Source organism: Mesoplodon bidens (genome assembly GCF_964165515.1).
Source record: "Mesoplodon bidens genome assembly, chromosome: 4".
In the NCBI taxonomy this organism is placed as follows: domain Eukaryota; kingdom Metazoa; phylum Chordata; class Mammalia; order Artiodactyla; family Ziphiidae; genus Mesoplodon; species Mesoplodon bidens.
Window position 1 is genome coordinate 10,705,492 of NC_138160.1, and position 27,352 is coordinate 10,732,843.

General features: G+C 36.2%; 1 protein-coding gene across 2 annotated transcripts in view; it reads right to left on the reverse strand.

Annotated features, from left to right (window-relative positions):
• CTNND2 (catenin delta 2) overlaps positions 1–27,352 on the reverse strand; it is a gene marked incomplete at its 5' end in the record, with an annotated part of 962,722 nt that overhangs the window by 783,208 nt on the left and 152,162 nt on the right. For both annotated transcript variants that reach the window (XM_081231805.1, XM_081231804.1), the window contains one exon: positions 23,644–23,780. In XM_081231805.1, coding sequence (XP_081087931.1) covers positions 23,644–23,780 — 137 coding nt within the window. The remainder of the gene's footprint in view (positions 1–23,643; positions 23,781–27,352) is intronic.

Here is a 27,352-nt window from a genome sequence, read left to right on the forward strand (position 1 = left end):
AGTTGTGAAGAAGCCTAAAATAGTTTCCCTGCAAACTGATCTCAGATATAGCAAAAGCAACACAAAGGATGTCTAAACTTTCTCCTTCATTAGCTTATACATGGAAATCCTCTAGGATAGGTCTGGGAGGAAGGAACTGAAGATCAGTCACAAACTTTAACTGCATGTATCCTAGTGTTTTCACTAAATACCTTAACCTGGTCCCTCCTCCAGCAGCTGTAGCTGAAGCTCGGGATAGTGGGCCACCACAAGAGCACAGTCAGTGGGCAGAAGGATAGGCATAAGCCAACTATTACCAGTAAGATTTTTGCTAAATTACTATTTTATTCTTTGTCATGGCAAAGCAAAATGCAATGCAATCTGATCCATTGCCGATTAACTTTAAACACATGAAGGCAATCAAGTTTTAATCACCTGTCACTCCACATAACCCACACAGATACTACTCTTTACTTTCAAATGTCTTTCTTATTGATTTAGTTCTCCAAGTGGTACCACTGAGATTCACATTCTTTTTTACCCATGACTGGTCCTATTTGATGACACTGTTTATAATTTAATTGGCATAGTCCTAATTTTAACCTGTAGGGCATTTTTATCACTTGCCACTTACATATAGGAATGTATTTCTGTCAGTTTCAATTGGTTTAATACCAAGCTATAAAACATAAATGCTCAGCTTTTACAATTGTCTTTTAAATTAAAAAAATAAGCAGATATTCTGAGGCTAATATCACATAAAAGTAATATCTCATAATTATGGTTTACTACATACCATGCACTGTTTGAAGCTCTTTACATATGAACTGTGAAATTCTCACAACTCCTTATGAGGTAGACAGTATACTGATGTATGAACAGATGAGGAAACTGAAACACAGAGAGGTTAAATAACATAATAAAATATGTTTTACAACACTTTTAGTTATGAATAACTCTTACATCTTGAGCATTTGTGCCTTGCTACTTACTAGCCACATGGGATTAGGCAAGTTACTTTACCTCATTAAACCTCATCTGTCACATGGGTATTGCAATTGTATATGCTTGAATATGGGGAGGATTAATAAGATAATGTATCTGGCACAGTGCCTGGCTCAGAGTACGTCCTCAATGATTTTTAGTTAATATTATTATGACTAAGATTCGACATTGACTTCTAGCCTTGGATCTGGAGCTAATAATCTGTATAATGTCGGAGAAGACACTTAAGCCCCGAGTTTCCCCAGTTTCTTTACCTGTGGAGTGAAATGAGCTAAACCTCCTCTGCTGACTACATCAGGTAGCACAAAACCACATCAAACAGTATTTGCAGAAGCAGTTGGTCAAATGTAAGGAACTACATACATACAAACTATCACTTTTACTAAATCAACTGGGAGAAAATTGCTTTGACCTTTTATTCCACAATTGCCACTTCAGAAAGTTTCAGGGTCCCTGAGCTCACACAGCAAAATGTTTTCACTACATTTTTTTAAATGGCAAAGTGGGAGATGATTTTTTTAAAAAAAGAAAAGAAAAACAGCTTTCAGGAATATATTCAACAAAGCAACTCTCTGAGATTGTCTTGGGACACAGGTCTGTCTCTTCAAAGGTTCATAGCCCTTGTTTCTACAATTATGGGTGAAATTCAGTAAATTTTGTGTTCCCACAAACAACACCCAGGCAACAAGAAAACTTTGAAATGTTTTCAGTGTTTGTTCTTAATTCACTAAAGGAAATAGATCTTAAGATAAAAATAATTTTATAAGCTAATTTAGATGAAAATATTATAGTGCTGACAAAGATCAAACATTAATAAAATGTAAATTCCCTTATTTATTTTAAACTCATTTTCCAATGATGCTGAGTAAATGGGTATAATTTAATATTTTTAAAATCTAGAGATATAAGCATTGCTTTTGCATGTAGCAAACAAAGAGTAAAATAACACTAACCAGTCATTCATTATAGAACTTAGACTTTAGTAACTTTCCACAGTTTCCATATCCAGTGGCTTAAAACAGGTTGAAAACAACACAAAACAAATATACTGGTTTGAGAAGGAAAGGCTGTATAAGGTTAATTTTTGATTAATTATATGCAATACAATTATGGGGAAATGGTACCAAAGCACATATGAAAGTAGGGTTATTTCTTGCTAATAATTTCTTCTATATGAGCCTGAAATCATGCTAAAGCTAAATAAAAATAAAGTGATAATCTCAGTCACTACAAAAGTGGTATGTATACACTGTTGCAAATTAGATTAAAAGATGAAAGAAATGAGAACTTCAGATATTTATACCTTCCTATAAAAAATAACATTGAATATGACCAAACAGAAATAGTAAATATACTTAGTGTTTTATTTTCACTTTAGGATGAAGAAATGAACATGATTCAGATATTTCACCTACACCATTTTTTTTTGCTATTATTATGAAGGCTGAGTTAAAAATTATTTACTCTTTATAGAGATATTTAGCACCTAGATACACAAGAAATGCAAATATGCACATACCCAGAACAGTTCTTTTCCTAGTATTTTCATCAGGAAGATAAGGCTTCTATACCAACAACCTCAATATCATTAAAATATTTTAAGACAGCTCCACTTCAATAGGGAGAAATAAAGTTTAACACAGAGCATCAGTTCTGTATCTTGCTTAGGGTATAAATTGGAACAAAATGGATGGATCTGAAGATTAAAATTAGTGGTCTGAAAAGTTCAATCCATCTTGACCTACTGTTCTCCTGGAGAGGAGACCAGGGCCGCCCTGAAGATTTCAAGTTATACCCATTCAACCCCTTGTCTCCGACAAGACTGTAGGTCTGACAGTAAGTGAAATATTACCCTAACTGTAAATTACCCTCTATATTTAATTCCGTGATATAGAGGTAATATGTTTCCTGTGAGTGATGGTCTATTTTTAAAGAGAACCTGAAAGATTTTTCTTGTGATTATATCTGAAAACAAAGTGAACAGATCTGATGGAAGAGGGTTCCTGTGGTGCTAAGACTGGTAGAAAATGAAAAAGGGAAACCCCAGCAAAAATGGACTGGAGTCGATCTTCCAGACAGAGAAACAAATGCCTCAACAAGTCTTTAAACGTTTTTATCTTCTTAGGCATGATGAGTTTTTTAATGAGAACCTCTGTATTTTTCTAAAAATAATTGCCTGAATTTCTCTCTCTCCTCTCTGACACCTTATTCAGGTAAAGTTTCAGAGCCCAACACTTGTTGCCCTGATTGCTTACTTCATTTAAATACATTATAGAGCAGTGTGGACGTGAACTCACTTTCAAGGCAAGGAAATTTAGGCTGGGATCCACTCTGAAATATAATATAATATAATATAATATAATATAATATAATATAATCTGAGCAAGTTGCAAATTCTATATCAATCTCAACTTCATTTCAAAATGGGGATAAAGCAACCTTCCTCCCAAGTAAGTTGTAAGGATTCAGGAAGCTAAAGAGTGATAAATACATATTTGTATTATGGCATGTAATCCTTAGCTATTATGTTACTATGATTATCATTATTAAAAGCAACAATAGTAGCTATGTAAAAATAAAATATCTTAAGCTTTTGGGAGACAAGATTTTTGTCTTAGATTAAATTTAGATTAGATTTCCCTCTGTTGCCATAAATCCAGGCAGGCAGAATTTTTTTAAGTGCCCCAATTTAATATTCAGTACTCTCTGGGCAAGAGTTTATTTCCATGGCCAGTGCAGATGTGAACTGTACTGTCATGCATAAGTGCTTCATTTCCTCATTTTACATAAGAATATCACAGGAGACTGTCAAAGGCTTTATTGAACTCAGAAAGCACTACATCTTCAGATTTTCGCTGATCTTATTTGTATGTTAATCTATTTTTTGAAAAAGAAAAAAAAATTTTTAAAGGCAAAATTTGTAAAACTTCCTCCTTAATGCATCTTGATTGGCTCCTTGTGATGACTTTTTTTTACAAGTATTCACAAATAATTGACTTCACAGTTACTTCTAGAACTCTCCTCTTACTCAAACAAGTCTTTTTTTACCCAAGGAAAAGATCCTTTGACCAACTACAAAATATTGTCTAAATCACAGGTACATGTGGAAAGCAGATTTCTTCTCCTGCTCTTTACTGGGAATTCAGTTCCAAGAAGTCTTGCGGGAACTCAATATTCTGGAATGTTTTAACTCTTCAACAGCTTTTTTAAAGTCTCTTAAAATAGAGAAGGAAAAGTGATGGGTCTGCCTTTAACAAGCTTGCCCATCAATTTTCAAATACATGATTTAGCTAGGACTCATTTGGTTTCAAGTGACAGAAGCTCAATTTGAACTGGTTTAAGTAAAAAAAAAAAAAAGACACAAAACAAACAGCAAAAAATAAATATTTGCAAATGAAACAACTGACAAAGGATTAATCTCCAAAATTTACAAGCAGCTCAATATCAAAAAAACAAACAACCCAATCCAAAAATGGGCAGAAGACCTAAATAGACATTTCTCCAAAGAAGATACACAGATTGCCAACAAACACATGAAAGAATGCTCAACATCACTAATCATTAGAGAAATGCAAATCAAAACTACAATGAGATATCATCTCACACCAGTCGGATTGGCCAACATCAAAAAATCTACAAACAATAAATGCTGGAGAGGGTGTTGAGAAAAGGGAACCCTCTTGCACTGTTGGTGGGAATGTAATTGATACAGCCACTATAGAGAACAGTATGGAGGTTCCTTAAAAAACTAAAAATAGAACTACCATACGACCCAGCAATCCCACTATTGGGCATATACCCTGAGAAAACCATAATTCAAAAAGAGTCATGTACCAAAATGTTCACTGCTGCTCTATTTACAATAGCCAGGACATGGAAGCAACCTAAGTGTCCATCAACAGATGAATGGATAAAGAGGGTGTGGCACATATATACAATGGAATATTACTCAGCCATAAAAAGGAACGAAACTGAGTTATTTGTAGTGAGGTGGATAGACATAGAGTCTGTCATACAGAGTGAAGTAAGTCAGAAAGAGAAAAACAAATACCGTATGTAACACATATATATGGAATCTAAAAAACAAACAAACAAAAATGGTCATGAAGAACCTAGGGGCAAAATGGGAAAAAAGATGCAGACCTACTAGAGAATGGACTTGAGGATATGGGGAGGGGGAAGGGTAAACTGGGACAAAGTGAGAGAGTGGCATGGACATATATACACTACCAAATGTAAAATAGATAGCTAGTGGGAAGCAGCCGCATAGAACAGGGAGATTAGCTCGGTGCTTTGTGACCGCCTACAGGGGTGGGATAGGGAGGGTAGGAGGAAGGGAGATGCAAGAGGGAAGAGATATGGGGATATATGTATATGTATAGCTGATTCACTTTGTTATAAAGCAGAAACTAGCTCACAATTGTAAAGTAGTTATACTCCAATAAAGATGTTAAAAAATAATAATAACTTATTGGAATGATACTGGGATATCTCAGTGAATTTTTCAAAAAGTTAAACAACCAGGCATTCTGGCTTTCTTCACAGGTCAACAACAAGGCCTCCAACTGTCCAACTTCATATGTTAGACCATCAGACTCTACTCAGTATATACTGCTGGGACAAAAAGACTCAGAGAAATGTGATAATATTCCCACAATTGTTCAAGTCGCCACGCAGAGGCCATCAATCCTCTGTGCCAACAGAAACACTGGGTAACTGGGACTGTACACAAACTGGGGGCTTAGGGTAACCTGGCAGACACCTCTAAGTTGTCTCATCTCTGGTAGTAAACTTCTGGAGGCCTGCAGTGACACTGTGTCATTATAAAGTCATAATGCTTAAAAAAATGTAAATCCTAGCAATAAAAAGAATAGCAATTTAGTTATACACACAGCTAAGCAGTTTAAAGAACGAAATCATAAATGAAGGAAGTTAACAAGGTGAAAATGCAATTTCTCATTCATTATTCATGTGTACATAATCAGAAAGGTACAATTCAAGCAAATACCCAGACATATCACATTATTGTGAGTAGGAAAGATGGTTTACTTTGGTTCAACTATTTTATTTTATTTTATTTTATTTATTTATTTTTTTATTATTTATTTTTTTTTTTGCGGTATGCGGGCCTCTCACTGCTGTGGCCTCTCCCGTTGCGGAGCACAGGCTCCGGACGCGCAGGCTCAGCGGCCATAGCTCAGAAGCCCAGCCATTCCGCGGCATGTGGGATCTTCCCGGACCGGGGCGCGAACCTGTGTCCTCTGCATCGGCAAGCAGACGCTCAACCACTGCGCCACCAGGGAAGCCCTCAACTATTTTAAAATTAAACGTGAGGTATTACTGCTAGTGAAATAGTCACATCATGACCTTACAACTCTTAACTCTATCTAAAAATATTAAATTTCATCTACTTATTTTCTTTCTACATATAATTCCTAACAGTTGTTATTTAATTATTCATTCATTCATTCCACCAAAAACTGAATCATCACCAGTTATGAAATTAGAGAGTACTGGAGCCTTGATACTAGGAATTTTGTTATCAAATAAAAATTTTGGAAAAGGCATAAAATGTGTTTCACTAAGCTCGCTTATTAACACTATAAGGATTCCAACAATTTGAATGAAATAGGTGGATTCATTTCACTTACTTCCATAAAACAGTCCAATAGCAATAAAACATCAGAACTCCTGGAAAGAATTTTTTTTTTTTTTTTGCGGTACGCGGGCCTCTCACTGTTGTGGCCTCTCCCGCTGCGGAGCACAGGCTCCGGACGCGCAGGCTCAGCGGCCCTGCTCACGGGCCCAGCCGCTCCGCGGCATGTGGGGTCCTCCTGGATCGGGGCACGAACCCGTTTCCCCTGCATCGGCAGGCGGACTCTCAACCACTGCGCCACCAGGGAAGCCCCTTGGAAAGAATTTTACACAATCAATTCAACCTTGGTGGTTAAGAATGAAATTTATTACTACTGTTAGTCATATTATTAATTAACAAAATAATGCTAACTTTCTTCATTGTAACCACTGTGCAAAGAGCAGCCTCCATATGCCAGGTACTATGAAAGGCCCTTCATATAGTATACAAAAGAAAAAAGGAGCACTTTCCACAGTATCATTCAAATATTGCTAATGTCCTTGATATTTAAGTAGAACTACCTGGGGTCCCCGATTTCATTTTGTGAGAATCCCCACTGGCCCAAGATTTATGCAAACCCTAGGGCCTAATGTTCTTCCAGGCATCTTTGGTTCTGAGCTCCAGGTCTGTAGGAAAGAGCTCCCTCCTCTCTCACACACAACTATTCCGTGTACAGACCAATATGAGGAACACAACTTGCTCTCTTTGATTTTCCCCAGACTCCTTGATATCAGACACTGGCCTGTGCTGGGACTTCCACAGGCCTGTGGTTTCAGAGGATTTTAAATCACAGCAACAAAAATGACCTGATTATCAAGAGTTCTAAACACATGTTTCTTTATTTCTTTACGAAGAGTTTGTTTTAGAAAAGTGAGAGAAAGAATGATCTACATATTCTCCCAGCAAGTTGAAATTTAACATAGTTATGTGTCATCAAGGAGCTTCAAAACACCTCCCACACTCTCTCTTCAGCATTATATTTATTGACCATCTCATGTAATAATCTGACAATAAGTAAAACTCTAAAAGCTAATTTAATATAGTTTTTTTCTCAGTCAAATATCCTCTTCTCTCTCAATTTCCTAAGTAACTAAAGAAAATCCAGATTTACCTTTGGGTTTCACGAACTCATCCAAAGTTTGAGATTGCATGTATGTTTAACTGCCTAAGAAAGACTGGTGGAGAGCAATTCACCAAGCTGATATAAACTAATTAAGAGCATAGATTTCCATGAGATCATAATGAACTAATTAAATAACATGTGTTTGTACAAGTTGTGTTAGAATTTGCATACATTCCATCATAACCCTGATATATGATTGTCCTCATTTCACTAGATCATCAAACTTAGTTTTGGAGAGATGTTATATGCCTTAACCAAAGCCATTCAATCAGAAAATGCTGGAAGAATTTGAATCAAATCTACTGATGCCAAGTTTATTACTTTTCCCATCATGCCAACTATTGGCCCAAATCCCATATCTACTTACAAATAAATCATTAAAACAGGATGACACACTTCACCTTCAGAAGCTACTGCTAGCTTACTATGGTGCCATAGCAGAAGTTCTGAAGTTTTAATTTGTCCTTGAAACTGGAAGAAACATTTTTAGCCCACTAATGCCAATTGCCTTTCCCGCTAACTATCAAGGTTCATCAAATGTCTTAGCTTAAGTCTTTAATTGGACTTGCTATGGAGGCAATAGTTTCTAATGCTCCACGATAATAATCGGTCTGTTGATAGATACCAAATATTTAAAAGTTAGGACTATCTGAGACCACTGGGAAAAGACTCTTAGCAGGTATGACAAATCTGCATATATTCAAACTTTGCCAATATTTATAAAATAATTTGTAATATTTATCTTTAGTGATGGAGTACTAATAAGGAGAATTTATTTACTAACAAGTTGAATGTCAGACTTCAAAAATATTTAACATTTGGAGAAGCCCTGAGTTCACCTAGTTCAACCTTTTATCCAAAGTGAGTCCCTGACAGATACTCATTCAGATTCTCCTTGCTTAATTTTAATAATCCAGAATTTTATGTTTCTTTCTTTGAAATTATGGGAAGTCTAAACTTTTTTGGGGGGTAGGGGGTTAGGTAATGGTACAGCACATATCCTTCCCCAATTTTTCATCTCCTAGTATCCTAGAAATTCCATATCCTAGTTTTATGTCCTAGTCAGAAAAAGAATAACATTTTTTGAGCATCCTGTGGAAAGGCAATAGATGAAACTGGCAACAAAGGGCTCCCGCACCAGGCCCATCCAGGGCTGCAGGGATCACTATCAACACATTTATAGACAATCATGGTACATTTCTGTGCTGCCACCCACTGGTCAAAAGGGCTGCCATCGATCCTTATTTGTTGGTGAATTTCCTGAAGAGGCAGTAATAACTAGTTGTACTTTTTGGTACTATACTAAATTTGTCATTTGCCAGCATCCTTGAGAGCATTCCTTTCATTTTTGAAAGTTGCCACCTTTTGAACCCATCTCCAAGGTAGACTTGCAAGAAAACTGTCCATCATCCTTAGCAATATGAACCCCAAGTCTTACTATTTGGACCTTCAAAATATTTCATGAGTTACCTATGTCTTTGCACTATTCCTTTTCAGCTTAAAATTGCCTAAGTTTCAATTAAGAATCATGTCTGATATGAAACTGAAATGTGCCTCCTTCAAATGTTGATCCTTTGTCCTAATTCTCTTAGCTGTACAATGTCTGCTCAGTAGATGTTTCCTCCTTCTTTTCCATATTTGATGGCATTTCTTATAGCCCTTCTTCCGACCTCACCCCAGCACTCCTACTCTACCACCATAGTTTGCAAGCCAAACATCCTTGGCTCTTCCATCTGAAACTCAACATAACTTGGCTTCTGGACTCTTCACAGGACTGAGTATGCTGCCCTGGAAACACTGGGGCTTACAACAAATGTTTGGGAGCTTATTTTGTCCACTGCAAAAATATACTGCTAAATAGTTTTTAAAATATAATACTTAAATATTTAAATATGTATTATTGATCTACCATAGGACTGTCTGGTTTGTGTCCTCAGGCTCTGGTCTAGCAGTTCATTTAAAAAAGTTGCCTTGGCCCAAGAGCATGGTTAAAATAAGTAAGACAGACAAGAACAAGTGATGGCAGGATGTAAAGAATGTGGTACACTAATAGATGCAACTTCTTTGCAAAATAGTTTGGAAGTTCCTCAAAATACTGAGTTGAGAGTTATCAGATGACCCAGCATTTCCATTTCTAGGCGTTTATCCACGAGAAATAAAAACATATGTCCACACAAAAATTTATACACAACTACTCATAGCAACGGTATCCCCAATGGCCAAAAAGTAGAAACAACCCAAAAGCCCATCAAGAGATGAATGGATAAATGAAATAAATGAAATATATCCATACAATGGAATACTATTTGGAAATAAAAAGGAATTAAATAATGATGCATACTACCACATGGGTGAACCTTGAAACATTATGAAAAGTGAAAGAAGCTATTCACAAAAGACCATATATGTATGATTTCATTTATATAAAATGGCCAGAAGAGGAAAATCTATCAGGAAGGAAAGTATATTAACTGTTTCCTAGGGCTGTGAGGCTTAGGGAGAAAGTGGAGTGACGGTTAATGGGCATGGGATTTCTTTTTGAGGGGACAAAAGTGTTTCAAAGCTAGATGGTGGCAACGGTTGCATCTGTGACTATACTTGACTCTGTGACTACACTGAAAACCACTGAAATGGGTGAACTGTATGGTATGTGAGTTATATTTCAATAAGCTTATCTTTTAAAGATACCTCAAGATGTATAGAAACATAAGACTTAGAAGTAGAGAAAAGTATACAGACGGTCTAATACAACTGATTTTTTATAAGCATGGAAAATCAACTAAATCGGTTATCTACTGCTATGCAGCAAACCATCCCCAAACTGGCTTAAAACTACAATGGTTTAGCTTGGTCAACATTCTTCAAGTATCAGTGGGATCAGACTGTAGCTGGGGCCACTTGTCTGGGACTCGACTGTAGATGACTCATTGGAAAGGTGATGAGAGAAAGCTGGCGAGTTGATGCTGGTGTCAGCTGAAAGTTCAGATGGGGCTATGAGCTGAAGGACTGAGCATTTCTCCACATAGCCACCTCCACTTTATGGTGGCTGGTTTCTAAGAATGAGTATCTCAAGAGAACCACCTAGAAAGTGTACTGCCCTTCACACTCTAGTCTCAAAAGTCCGACAGTGTCACTTCCGCCATAGTCTCAAGTCCACATAAGTGAAGGACAGGGAATAGAGAGCCTATCTGTCAATGGGAGAGTGTCAGACTCACATCAGAAGAAGGTCACAGAGCTGGGAAATAATGCTGTGATCACTTTTTAACAATATAACCTCGCACAGTGAGTATTATAGGGTCAATATATTATCACCTGTTTTAATTCACCATGAGGCAACATTTATATAGGGTCCACATTTCTCACAAAAACAACCTGTTCACTTCTGGTGTTGACATAGCAAGTATACTCCGATTTTATGTTTTAGTGAACTGGCTTTCAGTAACAAGCTGTTTTAAAGCCATCTTCACTTTGCAGCGTTTTCTCATGAGAAAATGCTGCAAAATAACCCTCAAATGAGCTGAGGACATAATCAGGATATGCTACAATAGCACTTATGATTGTTCAACAGAAATCCTTATAACATTTTAATATGAAGACTCTATTTCCTGTAACCTATAGATACGACTGAAATTATTCTTGTATTGAGTTATGAAGAAGCAAGCTTCCTATGTGTCCAGAAAAGTCCAATTAAAAAAGCTCATGATGGGGGGAAGGGATAAGTTAGGAGTTTAGGATTAACATAAACACACTACTATATATAAAATTGATAAACAACAAAGACCTACTGTATAGCACAGGGGACTATACTCAATATTTTGTACAAGGGAAAATAATCTGAAAAAGAATATATATATAGAAAGATAGATATATAACTGATATATATATCAGATATATATCAGATATATCAGATATGTATATAACTGAACCACTTTGCTGTACACCTGAAACTAACACAACATTGTAAATCAACTATATTTCAATTAAAAAATTAATTTAATTTTAAAAAGACACAATGTATCTTATGCCAATACATAAAAAAGCCAACAACAGGAAAACCCCACACATATGCAATACATACAGCATACTACCATTTAAAAAACATACAAATAAACAGCAACTACAGAACAATGTACGTCAAAATCTGTAATAATCAGGAGATTTTACTATGACCATATTGAGTTCCATCAAGTGTGAATAGGTGAAAAATATCCCAAACACAAAGGAAATGCAAGACCAGCAAACAATTATTGTAGCTGGATTGCTCTAACCTCTGGAGGAAAGTATATTTTCAAAGAATAGTTAGAAATGATTGAGAGAGATACTCAACAAATATGAGAAATATGGTATAACTGCATAGGAACAAAAGGAATTGGGTGTCTGTGTGTTTTTTTTATGTGTGAAGTTGCTGATTCATGTACTAACAGGGAAGTTGGTGGCTTTTTGCTTTTTGTTTTTACTTTCGGCTAAAATAAGGCACACAAGTTCATTCAAGAAACAAAAAAGACACTCGCCTACGTATTTTATTAGTGAAGGATATGTTTCAGTTAACATGCCTCATTTTAAAGTTTCGATTTGGGTTGTTCATAGAGGAAATTGCAATTTGGGGGCCTGGGATTCATCAAAGCAAATGGGCTAATTCTGAAACAACATACAGGGAAGACATGGATGCAATACAACCATTCAAATAAGGGTAAAAGGACATGATCAGTGTAACAGTGGAGATGAGACCCTTGTGCCATACAACTAAACTAATGGCTTTCATCACAGTTAGACAAAGCATTCACTTTTGAGCTACAACAGAACAGGAAAACACAGGAAGTTTTTTTGTCAACTTACACCCTCAACACAAATATATTAAACATGTCCTCTGGGTCTGGCACTCACCTGGGTGCTGGTGACACAGTAAGGGGAGGAGACCTGGTCACAACCTAACCGATAAATTAATCAGTAAACTTAGATGTTTCTCAGAAAATAAGCATTATTAATTATTATTTCTAGCAATAACAGTATTAACTATCTAGTACTAAAATGTTTCATTTCTGTTAAATTAAGTGACAACAGTGTGCAAAAGGTTTTCAACATCAGGTTTCCATACAATCCAGAAAAGCTCCCAGGATGGTAATTTCTTATCTCTACTCTCCCTAAAGGTGGAGTCATCGCATTACTGCAGCACTATTAAACCCATGTTCTTGGAAGACATTACTGCGGAGGACTGAGGTGTGATCCCTGATATGAGCAGAGATCCCAAAATAGAGAGAATTTACATTTTAGATTATTCATTTTAAGAATAAACTGCCTCTGGCTTTCGACAGGTCTATAGCAGGCAACTGCAGGTCTCTGACAAGCAGTTGGAATGAACGGTATCATTTCTTAAAAGTGTCTGCGTTAGCTAATGGGCTAGGTTCAAAGCAGATCTTTTGTTTGGGTGGAGGGCTTCTCAGTTGTGGAGGTGTTGGGCAGAAGATCTGGCCAGCAGAGCTACAGTTGCCCTTCAAAAGCTTCCAATCGGCTCAAAGCTGTAAAGACCCTTGGTTGATACCTTCGAGTCCTGCTTCCCAGAGCACAAGAGATGGCAGTGTCCAACTGTGCATGGAATGGCTTGGACTTGCCTACAACTATGGAACAACCTTAGGTTAACTGTTATGTAATTCAGTTTTTAATTTTGAACTTAACTTCTTCATACAGCAGATCTGCCAGGAGGTGTAAGCTGCAAAATGCTTCCCCAGATAACTAAATCTATAGACTTGGTGAATAGAACTAGTTAGTATTCGCTACATAAATGCCGAAGATTACTTGTCAAAAGTGATTTTTGTTTTTTTGTTTTGGTCTCATTGATATTGAGTCCTCCAGCTGCTTTCAGAGACCATGAGTAGAATGTAAAAGTCAGAACTTGTCATTAGTGAGAAAAGAAGACACTGGTCTTCACTTTTCTATGGCAGCCGCTAGATAGCCAGCTCATTTGGAGCCCAGGGTATGAACCTGCACATTCCTTTAATGACTGCAGCCAAATGACAGCAACTTGAACATGATCGATGGGCTGCCTGGGGCATGTTTACCTGTGTTGCTGATGCATGCCAGAGATAACGTCAGTCCAAACCACTGACTCTCAGAGACAGGAATGTTCCAGGAAAGCGATGTCACGGTATTTAACCCACGGGACTCCCATCACCCCACATTTTCTCCACAGAAATTAACTAACACTGAGCTGTATAAGTTCATTGAATTCTATCTGTTTGGAGTCTCATTAATGACTCCTTCAGATTTCAAAAACACATTGCATATCAAACTGATGTGAAATGACCCACCTCCCTTTTCTGAGTTAAATAAGAACAATACAGGAAGGCACAACACTTAATTTGACCTCAGCAAAACCTTGGTCATAGAGAAAAACAAGCTAATTTCTCATTTCAATTCTATAGCAATTTCCTATATGGTAGGTAAACTGAATACTTTTTAAAGTTCGAGTTTCTTTGGTCATAAATAGGAAACACTGAACAAAATAATCACTAAAGAAAAAAGTCATTACTTAATTATATATCTGATGAAATAAGTTTTACATAGAGATCTTAATGAAATATATAATATATATTTCATTAAAATATACAAAGTTTAAAGAAATTTAACATCTGTCCTTTTAAAAAATGTTTTTGTTATTTTGAGACACTATTTAACATTGTCTCCTTGTCCTATGATAATTCTTATGTTTATTTTGCCTATTTCTATCATATTTGGTTCAGTTGCTCTGAATACTAAACGTGTTTTCCCCATTTACTCCCTCTAGAATATTCTATTTGTTAATTTCAGGCTCTGTACAAATCCTCTAGAGGGTTATACCCCACGAGCTCCTGCTTCATATGTCCTGCCCCTGCCTGTGGCTCTTATCAGTAATTAATTTTGACAGATTTTTTCAGTGAGTTTGTAAGGGTCTTTAAAATCCTTCTCAAAACTTTGCTCCAGGCAGCCTCTGTCAAAGTAGACCCAATGATTTATGTACAAGAAAGTAAGACATGTCATTTTTTTTTCAATCTGAGAAAACTGAATCACCTGAAGAACTGGATTAAGATGGAAAAAGTTAAATAAAATTATAATATTAAACAATTCAGTGTATCTACTCATATAGCCATTAGAAAAATGTTTTAAAATAATACTTAGTGATATAAAAATACTCTTGACATAACTGTTAAATGTACAAAGTATAAAATATTAAGGAAAATAAAAGTGTGCACAAATAATTTTATAGTCACATAAAAATCTTAGAAGGAAATCTTCCCAAATATTTGCAGCAGCCTCTAGCTGCAGTGTTATTCTCAAAGAAAACTTGCATCTTTATTCCTTTCTGAGTTTTTTAAACTTTCCACAATGTGCATGAATTATTTTATAATGGCAAATTCATTAAAAACTATTAAAACATCCCATTTAAAATAGTCAATGTGATTTCACATATTAATATTCAACAATGAATTCTAACAATAAATATGAAAGCATTAGAAATGCACTATGATATCCTGTTACAAAATCCCACCTATTAAAAGCTTATCTTCTAACTCAGCATATAAAGGGTTAATCCATTTTTATTTTTCCCATTAGAGCCTTCAGTCCCCTAAAAACTGAACTAATACCTTCAAAGGGGTGGGGCAGACAGCAACCAAATGAATTAAGTCTTAGAATAAAATCTGGGGTTATTAAAAAGATGGATGAGTATGTATGTGTCTTGAGAAGAGTTACAAAGTAAAATGTTAAGGGGAAAATCAAGCTTTAGGAAAAAAAGTCAAAATAATTTACAGGCAAGACTAGAATACACATGAGGGAGCATGGGAGGGTGGGGAGAAGGGAGTCAGATGATGTATCCACACTTCCAGAATTATTCAGCCATAACTAGAACTCCTAGCATTAATTCCCCAAACCTTACACAAATAGTTTATGACCCTTGTCCTTCTTTGATCTCCAATTTCAACCACCATTCTTGTGATTCAAAAGATCCACGATACACAAAGAAACAGACTTGCTTCAAACCTAGCCAGTCCTATCAGGCTGGTGCCACATGACCATCCCTTTCCTTCCTACTTGGAAGTCTGGAACTCTACCTACGCCACGTGCTTGCTTTCTTTGCCCAGCTGGAAGTCTAATACCCGTTTGCTCACTATATCTACATCTGGCTCCCCTCCTGTGTATGTGATATCTACAAGGCTTTCTAATACTTTCCTTGTTATGAACTATACCATCGACAAAGACCCAGGTCTACAGATTCCTGGCTTGTGCCTTCCTATCCCCATCCACATGTCCAGACAGACATTCACTGCTCCTAACATAGTCCATGGTCTAGCAATGAAAATAGGGGAAAAATCATGCCCTTTCTTTCACTTTCAATCTATATCTGGCTTAACACAAAAAACAAATTTGAAAATCATCAATCAAATAATCCTCATTTTAATTTTAATACATGCAGAAAGTTCAACTTGTGGCACTATGGTCTAAATTCTTTTCTTCCCTGACTAAATGAATATAAAGTTCACTAGTCTTTACAGATAATCCTTCTCTATCTTCTTGACCTTTCCTAAAGTTGTTTTAATCTCCTCTTTTTCATGGATGATAATTTTGTCATTACTTTCATAAAATGGTTTTCCAAAATATAGTTGGGAAATTGATTAGTTATATAGGTCATTTCCCACATTGTGTTATCAGAAACTATTGTTGCACATTACAGGAACACTAAAAATACTGAGAGATTCTACAGTGCTACATGGCACTGGAAAAATACCAATTAAGGAAGCGTTTTATAATGTACTTCTTCCCAATAACATTTTTTTTTACACAGAGCTATGTAATTTTAAAATTATAAATGTAGACGCTAAGTGAAAATAAAGGCATGCTATCCTCACACATGAGTCAATGTAAATGATCCACATTTTTTTTAGATTTTATGTAAGATAAATCCTTTAAAATGCTTTTTTAGTACCTTCATATGGTTCAAACATATACAAAGTCCTCTGTGCAGTAGTTTTGCAGAGTGGGAGCTCAGAAATGCCTTTCTCCTACTTTTCTACATTAAACCTAATAACAAAACTGATTAAAAGCAAGAGAATTCTGTCTTACTACCTGAAAATCAGCAATACCCTAAATTGTGGTCCTAAAAATTGCCTCTGAAAGCAATAATGTAATCTTCAATCCTTGTAGAATGTAAAGAACAGGAGAAATTATCGTATCAATACAGTATCTAAGGTTATGAACACTATAAAGTTTAAGGAATAAGTTTATTGGTAAAAATCACTTGGAATTTCATAATATATTGATGAGAGTTTTCTTAAAATTTCACCTACAATTTTTTAATGTTTTATAACTTTTTATATATGTTTGTCTTATCTTTTTAGCTTCATGGCTAACTACTTGAAAGCAATGAAACTCCAAATCTGTGTATCACCCAGCGGAAGCACAGTTTTATGCACATAGCAGGCAACTGATAAACACTATTAAATAAACCCAACAAAATGACACATTTGCATATACTGTTATGTACCTAGAATTTTCTATTTAATCTGTTCATTATTAAATATATTTCACTGGTAGAATCATTACAAAAAACACATTTATCTGAGCCATAATAATTTACAAAGATCAATATGAGCTCTAAAGGTTTTTAAAAAGTTCCCCACGGGAAATGATCTGAAAACATAATCACTTTGCTGAATCACTTTGCTGTACACATGAAACTAACCCAACATTGTAAGTTAACTATACTTCAATTAAAAATGGTTTCTAAAGGCCCCATAATTTTTTTAGCTTACATAAGAAGACCCTTTAGATACCAACTCTGGAAGCATGTGATGATCAAAGGAGACATAGGTCAACTGAAGGGAAATAAATGCACTTCAAAACAAGTGTAGTTTTAGGAAAGCCATGGTTTTCTTAAGAGCAAAGTAGTACACATATTGATTTAAGATAAAATACATAGGTCAACATTACATGGCATGAGTAAATGTAAATTCTTGTCTAATAGTACAGACCAGCACTGGAACAATTTTTTTTTAACGAAAATATGAAAATGAAGATCAGATGACTACTCTCAGGCAAACCACAAGCAAACATGTATTTCTTGCAGTCATGAGGCAACCTCGTGTCTCTCCAGTGATGGGGATGTGAGCCACTGCCCTGTCCTCATTCTCACATCAGCTTTCACAGTCAACAACAAGCTTTCTCTCTCTCTCTTTTTTAAATTACTTAATTTATTTATTTTTGGCTGCACTGGGTCTTTGTTGCTGCTCGTGGGCTTTCTCTAGTTGAGGTGAGTGGGGCCTACTCTTCATGGTGGTGCGCAGGCTTCTCACTGCAGTGGCTTCTTTTGTTGCGGAGTATGGGCTCTAGGCACATGGGCTTCAGTAGTTGTGGCTCGGGGCTCTAGAGCACAGGCTCAGTAGTTGTGGCACACAGGCTTAGTTGCTCCGCGGCATGTGGGATCTTCCCGGACCAGGGCTCGAACCTGTGTCCCCTGCACTGGCAGGTGGATTCTTAAACACTGCACCACCAGCGAAGTCCTCTCTCTCTCTTTTCTTGATTTGATCTCATTTCCCAGAGTCATTACCTAGGTCTCGACACTAACAATAATTACTTTCAAATTCTTCATTTAAGCACACAGTTCTCATGCTATTACCATACGTATTCACTCTGTGAATCCACTGTTGCGACCATTTTTTCTGCCTTTTACCCCTTTTCACTTAGCAGCAATTCCAAGATCCATCATTATAATCATTTTCTTGCATTCATCATATCCAGTGCCTCTCCACCTCGGCTCAGCCCAGCTCTCCAGATCCCAAAACAACTCAAAACAAACTGACCATGTCTACCTGATGACAGCAGAAGAGAAATACATATGTTTCCAGTACCAAGCCATCAGCCTTCCTGTGGCCATGAACTTTGCCTCTCTCCTGTTCTCATAGATGAACTGTCTTTGTTCTAAAAGCCATTCCCTCTGCTGGTGCACTGGATCCCCTTCACTCTCACCTACTCAGTGATTTTCCCACTGAAATTATAGCCCTCCCAAGCATCATTAATTTCTTCTGGGTCACTGCCATCATCATAGCAATATCTCCCAGCCTGAAATCCCTCGGCCCTTCTCACCCCTTTAGCCATCACATCATTCTGTCTCCTCTTTGTGATGAAGGGTTATCAGTCTCCTCTCTCAGTTATTTGCTCAAATGATATGATGGGAATCATCACATGCCCAACCTCTGTCCTCCCTTCCTTTTCTGGTGAAGGACACTTACAAGACAGGGAGTGGGGACTGGGTCCCTCTCTCTTAGAGCCCCATGGGACATGAGACTTTGTAACTGTTGACAGTGAGACAGATGTGTCTCAAATACAGAAAATTACCCATAGAGTATAGCATAAATCATGGTTCTGTTTATGTTAATATAAAAGTACAAAATTCACCAGTTAAAAAGCAATCAAGATGGGTAATCAGAGCAAAGAAAGAAAAAAATCAATGAACACCTTTTCACTGAACAATCCATGGCTGCTGTGTGTTCAAACACTTAGGGCTCAGCTTAAAAATGTCTCAGTCGTGCCATACATGCTACGTGGGATGCATTTCATGGTTCATGGTTTGGCATGACTTAAGTTCCACTCTATGGTTATAGAGTAGAATTTATTTCTAGGCAATGTCAACTACCAGCCCCAGAACTTCTGTTCTTAGTCTCACGAACAACTTACTCCAATGAATTCTTACTAGACTGAATTTTCTTTATGTATCCATTTCTGTTATTACCCTTTATTGTGATTTGCTTAAATAAGGTATGCAATATATTTAATGAATGAGTAATTACATTATGGAACCTATTATATCCAGTCAGCTCAGAATATATGCTTGCTATGATAAAAAAAAAAAAAATCACTTCCCTCCCACAGAACTGACATCCAAGAAGCCAGGACTAGAGTGGTACATAATTGTAATGTCATAAAAATTGTTGACTTGAAATTCTCTAAATGAATAAATAGGATTTTTACTCAAGAAAGCTATCTCTTATGAGCACCTAAAGAGGATCAGGCAAACGCTATTCTTTACGTGAAAAGATTTATAAATAGGATATGCATGTAATTGTTAAGAATCATAGAAGGTATTAATTTCTAAAGTCACTTTTCCTTAATCTCAGCTAATATTTAAAAAATATATATATTTAACTTAGTTTTAACTCCATAAAGGATGGTCTATACATGAGAAAAAGAGAGGAAGGACGTTTTAAGAATAATTTAGGACAAAAATGTCTCAGTGAAGGAAGAGATTGGTTGTTTGCATGAGGCCACACTAAGGAAGACCATGGGCTTAGCTGCTTGTTGATTTCTGCCTTCAAATTGGCAGACAGCACACATGGGACCTGACCGCCACGTCTCTGATTTGGGTGCTCCCACCTGCTCTAACTCAGCTTCCCAAGACATTTTCATTCCTCCTCACGTTACTTATCTGCCACAAAGAATCTCACCTTTACTGTCCAAAAATCAGCAATGAATTTATTTTAATAATTAGAAAAAAACTCTTCACAGTAAGTTTTTATTAAATTCTCATCAAGGCTTTTATTTACTATAATGTATTTTTCCTTTAAGTAGCTTATCCACTCTCTCAACTACAGACATCACTATTTAAGCTGAAGGACTATTTCCTATTATCCAAACCCAATTAATATTTATTCCAGTCTCCCAATTATTTTCCCCTTTTTTGATACACTTCCTGATCCTCTATGTCCTCTATGCCCATTCCTACCTCTGTCCAACTGTAAACACGTATGGTAAGAAATCTAATAATTTGGCTTATTTCCTTGTACACTTTTCTAGAGGCTCATAAACATGTACAAACAAAAAATATGTTTACTATTTCGCTTTTTAAAAACAGGATAATACAATACTATACAATTCCTTTCTAAAATCTTCGTGGATTTTTTTCAAAGTTTAGATATATATCTGTAACTCACTTTTATTAATAACTGCATAGAAAGGATATATATTTTTATGGAGGATTGTATATAAAGGAGATACCATTTTTAAAACTTTTCATCAATCAATACTGTTCTTTTTTTTTTTTTTTTTTTTACTATCCCAAATAATTCTGCAATACATACTCATACTTAATACCTTATGTTCTAGGTCACTCATTTCTATAGAACCTATGTCTAAGCATGACTAATCAAAGGCTATGGAGCATTTCAAAAGTCAACTCACAGCAACATACCATTTTACAAAAAGATTACAGTAAAGCACATTTTCATTTGGAATGAAAAAGAATGTGAATTTCCTCAAAATTCAACTGTCGCTAGCTTATAATATATACTGTTTTTTAATGTTTGTCTATTTGGTAGATTAAAGAAAATCATGTTTTCATTCTGAATTTTATGTCCTTGATTGGCACATTAGGGTGAAAAATATTTGCATATGTTTATTGGTTGTTTGCATTTTTATTCTCTGAATTTCCTGTTGATATTTTTTGCCTAGTTTTCTATTCCTTTGTCTTTTTCTCATCAACATTAGGAAGTTTTAATATATTAATTATATCAACATTTTGTCATATTTGTGACATGTTATTTCCCATGGTCTATTTTTTATCCTTTTTTATGTTAAATTATTCCTTGCTATTATTGTTGGTATTCACACTGCCAACTGTACCAACCATTCATGTATGACTTCTGAGTTTCCTGCACGTACTTAGAAAGCCTTCTCCACCTCTAGGTTGTATGAATATTTTCCCAATGTTTCTCCTATAAAGTCTATAGTTTTATTTTGACAGTTATATTGTTTTCCCTTTGAGATTTATTTCTGAATACATTGTGAGTTAAGGGCCTTAATTTTCTTCCAGGTGTTTAGCCAGTTATGCTAACACCAGTTCAACCACTGCTTTGTACTCAGCTGAGATACTTTGAAATGAGTCAGGCTCCTCTATATTTTTTAACCTGTTCTGAATCTTTAGTTGTATCCTAGAGAGATTATTCTTTCTATTTGGGGCCAACTGGACACAAGTGTATGTTTAGTAAGGTAAAATATTTCTTTTTTTTTTTAACATCTTTATTGGAGTATAATTGCTTTACAATGGTGTGTTAGTTTCTGCTTTATAACAAAGTGAGTTAGCTATACATATACATATATCCCCATATCTCCTCCCTCTTGCATCTCCCTCCCTCCCACTCTCCCTATCCCACCCCTCTAAGTGGTCACAAAGCACCGAGCTGATCTCTCTGTGCTATGCGGCTGCTTCCTACTAGCTATCTATTTTACATTTGGTAGTATATATAAGTCCAAGGTAAAATATTTCGATCAAAATTTTCCCTGCAACTCTCACATATTTATGCTTCCATATGATCTTTAAAATAGCTTGATCCAATTTGCCAAAGAAACAATCAGCCACAGAATCCTGAGTACAACTGCCTAAATGTTAGATTAATTTGGGAGACAGTAATATTGGTATGGTGTCAAGCTCTTCTACACAGGACTGTAGCATGCCTTGTCCTTTATTCTGAATTATTTTATGTGCTTTGATAAAATACTATAGTGTTCATCAGACGGGTCTGGTTATCTTATTAAATTTATTCCTCATGTTTTACATTTTGTCACTGCTCTAAAGCTAGTGGCCTAGCAAGATTTCCAGACCATGACAGAATAAAAATCCATCACCTAACCCAGCTATATAACAAAGAAGTATTTGGAGTATAAGGAGTATCATGAACTTCTGCTCCCCTTTTCCATTACCCCTGAAAAATAATCAGAAAACTCTCACAGGTAGGCTTTTGGAAACAAACTAATCAAGCAATACAGCCTGGGCCTCAACCCAATTTCCTCCTTACTTACCATTTTCACAAACTAGATTATCCAATCAATCTATTCGACTCTCCTTTGTGAACCTACTTTTGCTTCACACTTTCTTGACCTAGTGACACAATTTTGACTGAGAGCATCATTGATCCTTTCCATCAATGAATTTTTCCTCGATAACTTGACCATCTACCTTTACCTAAATCAGTTCCCATTTATTAAACAAAATCAGTGTCCTCTAGGAAAACTGAGTCTTTCTACTAGTTGAGTCCTTAATTGCCGCATTTAGTCTATTGTGCTGTTGAGAGGTTCCTGGGATCAGGGAATTTATGTCACTCTTACCCCACTGCTGCTGCTCATTCAGCATCCCTGAATCATATAATTCAAACACAGGATGCTTTTGCACTTAAAAAGAATACTGATTTGTATTCTAGTTCATGGTAAGCAAAAGAAACAAATTTAAAAACTTTTATTTTCAGGCTTTTTAAATCATTTATTACATTTTAATTATAAGAAACATGAATTTTATGAAACAATTACTTTTAAATCTAACACTTCAGATTTTATCTGCTTATTCCTTTTTATGGCAAAGAAACGGTAGAGGAAGAATCACTTAGACTACAGCTTTACAGGAAAAGTTCTGAAATGCATTCTTCCAGAGCCATCTTGGAAACACTGGGAAAACAAATCTGCTTAGGCCCACAATTCTACGATATTCATCTGCTCTCACTCTTACCAGTTTTTTAGCGTCATGGATATACTTTGAAATTTTATTAAACTTTAGGTTTTCTACAGACCAATTATTTGGCTTCACACATTTAACAGTATTAAACGTCAGGTCCATCACTTAATCTGCCAAAATTTCACCTATAGGATTTTTGACTGCAATTTTCGTTTTTTTTTTCCTGTAGAATATTTTTTCAAGGAAAGCTGTCTAAATCTCGAATAAAAACGGAGTCAAAAGCTATTATAATCATATGTGAATAGCAATTGTATAATGAATACCAACATTCTGCTAGAAAACCATGATTTTCGTCCCAACATAATTAAATCACCATCTTTCATCCGGAAAGAATGATGTCCCCACGTGTATGTCAGAAAAGTGGAATGTTTCTACCTGTTCTTTGACCGAGGCGAGGATAGCAGAGGTGGTCTCTGTCTCCGAGCCATCCCCATTGGAGGTGGTGAGGCCAGGGCTCAAGGAGCTGGTCTTCTCCGAGGCTGATGAAGGCTGGTCTGGGACAGGCATAGCTCCTGCAATGCAAGAGGACATGCTCAGTGCCACTGGATATTGGCCCTGTAAACAGACGTAACTATCAGGCAGCTCTAAGAGGTACACTTTGGCAAGATGGAAAGTATGAACTACAGAGAAAGTACGTGACATAATTGTAGAAGGAGAAGCAAGCAAATAGACAGTCTCTCCTACATCCACCCCGACCAAATTCCAAAATACGCTCACAACTTTGTGTCTTGTCTTTGAGGTAAATGGAGGAAGAAATGATGAGATAGAAAAGGCAAGTAAGATGAGAAAAAACAGAGGGATAAAGAAGTATTGAAAAGGTCATCAAACTACCATTTTCTATCTGATTTAGATACATTTATTACTTGTACACTGACATACTTCCAACTCAAAAAAAAAAACCTAAAGGTATTCTCCTCGATATGAAAATCACACAAAATAAGTGATCAATAATTTATAAGTAATTAAGAAACACCACAGTTGACATAAGAAGCTCAGTTGGTATTGTAAAATATAGTAAATGGCCAGCCTACTACATAAATATTTGCTGAGTTCTTAACTCTGAGACCAACAGCAGACAAAAGCTGCAAAGCTGGCGAGACTCATTTGCCACAGTTTATTCTGTCTGAGTTCACTGATGAAAGAAAGGAGAGACTCAAATAACATCAGCCCACTTCATAAAGGGACAGACATGTATGGGTTAAAAACAGGACTCTCAGAAGTTACTTTGTTCCACTGTAATTCTCTTTCTCACACAAATAAATAAGACTGAAGTATTTGTCACATGTATTATTTAGCAATGGTCATCAGCAGAAGAAGTAATAAGTAACTCAGGGCAATTTTTACCCAGGCACAACAAAAATCACTGTTCAAATAAAAGGCTGGCAGTAAATCAAGGTTATTTTCTTGCCTTAAGCTATTATATTACATGTCCTTCCAGGAACCATTGCTGTGTGAATGTTAAAAGGTACCTCCTACTATACTGTATCTGAGCATCCTGGGTTTCAAACTAAGCAACATAATTTTCTTCACAGTCCTTGTACTATGTTATTAGTGGCATTTAGTTAATAATTTAGGGATATGCAAACCCCAAAGGGCTCCAGTATAGAATTTTCCTTTAAATATATGACCAAAAATGTGGTTACCTAATGTTCTCATTGGACATTCCAACTTAGTTTTGATTTGTTTTTATTTTTTGAAGTTCCTTATAATATTACTAATGGGGGTTAGAATATCATTGGAAAAATAAATCTGTTACAAACATAGAATATATGGGAGGATTTGGGCAAATGACATTAACAAGCAGAATGCAAGCAAATAATAAGGATCAAGTGAATATAATTTGGCCAAATGCAACCATGGCAAACAAGTGGAAAGTATATTAGGTGATGGATACCAACAGGAGGAAAGAAAGAGGTTTAGGTAATTATGATGCTGGGAGTGGGAAGTTAAAAATAAAGTACTTTTGTGTGTTCAGTTTACTTTCATATGTGGTTTTCTAATTTGATCAAGCCTTATAATCACAAGGATGGACATAAACAGACCAGCAAATGTCATGCCCGGTAAAACAGCCTGAAAGGCATGTCCTTCTATTTAGGGGAAGTTTGGGAGATGGGAGAACAGGGCAGGGGAAGAAAGAAAGAAGAAAGGAAAATGGCAGCTCTTGAAGAAAAAGTCACCTCTGGTCATTAGGGGAGCCCCCCTTGACCGTGCATCTCCACCTATATCCATGGCACTGACCTCCAAAGGGCACTCTATGTAAGAACAGCCTTATGCTGAGAAAGAAGGGTTCTTACATACCTCAAATTATTATTTTAACGTCTGTGTTTTCTAAATTTTATTGGGCTGATTTGAATTCAAGCTCTAGGCCAGTATTATTATCAACACAATTTTTCAACAATGAAATTGTCTGAGGTCCCAAAGTTATTAAGTAACATAAGTGGACCTAGAACTCAAGTTTTCTCCATTTTTTTCTCCCTATTTTAGTGGGCTTTGATGTGTCAGCCTATTTCCCATACCTTCTATTGCCTTCTAAATGCTGTCTACACACCAATTTCTATAAAATGTAACTCTTAAAAGTATGACAGTCACCTGTCATCTTAAAATATGGGATTTAATAGGCAACGAATCAAAGTATATCCTTAGGCACTTGACAACTTTGACCCACAGAGTATAAGCAATGATTTGGTTTGTTTATATGCCCCCTCCTTCCCCCTGATAGCAATAACAGAAAGAGAAGTGAAATCTTTAAGGCTTTTCCCACCATAGAGGCACTGCTACCCAAGGCAACCTCTATGCCCTAGTGAAAATGACTTGGAATAATTTCCGTGGTTTGTACTTTTTAACATCCAGATTTAATTTAACCATTGGTCATCACTACGTATGGGTGGTAAAGACTGTCAGGCCTCCACTTCCAATCTTCTTAGCTTAGAGCTTACAGAAAAGAGGGAGGGCTGGGTAAATACTGCCAGAACCAAGCCCTGGATTGTTAATAAGTATAAAAAGCCTTAAGCCTTCAGACTTTGCAGCCTATGGTTAAGTACTTTAGTCTTAAACAGAGTTAATCCATTAAATATTAGTAATTAATCTATTCTAACTCCAGGAAATTTGTAAAATGTAGAGAGACAAAAAGAAAAAAAAAAAAAAAGGAAAAGCAACCACTAGTAATTCTGCCATCCCAGATAAACATATTTACTTTGGTATTTTGGTATAGGTTTTTGCCTAATTTTTTTTTTTTTTTTGACTTGAGTTATTTTGCATAATGAACTTTACATAATGGAGTATTAATATTTTTGATTTTTTAAAAACATTTCAGCAATATTATCATGAACTAGTTCTTACGTCAGCAAAAATTATTATATAGTTTAATGATGTAATAAATATTTAGTATTCAATAATTGTATGCATCCTAATTCACTTATTTTTTGTTTATCATTTTACCCATTTTTACATTTCTGACATTTTGGATAAATTCCCAAAAGTGTTACTTGATGGAATGAAGAATCTGCACGTATTTTGAGAGCCAACAGCAAATCAACATACCTGCCCACCAGCAGTGTCATGAGAATGTCTCCTCCCCATGACGATGACAACACTGGCCTTTATTAGCCTGTCTTGCTTTCACCAACTTGATACAGAAAAACTCATCTCTTTGACTTTGTTTTTAGTTTACCACGAATACAAGAAATATTTTCCCACAGATGTATTCCTCCGACATACAATACCCCTTCACACCCTTTACACGATCACTGTGTAATAAGTCTTTCTATATATGTAGTCGAATGAGAATCTATGAACACCCAAACTGCATCTTAAACAGACTCATCATCAGCATGAGAAGAAGAGACAATATGAGGGAACCATGATGTCAGATTTTGGGTGGTTTATTCTCTAGCAGAATTTGCTACTCACAGGTTCTAGGTCTAGAAAATACCAAACAACAAGACTAGCTGCCCCTGGGCCATGCTACACTGCTCTACACCCTCACATGCAGGAGCTCTGTTATGGGCAGAATTGTGTCACCTTCCCCTCCTTCACCCCTGCCCCCAAATCCATAGGTTGAAGCCCTAACTCCTAATGTGACTTT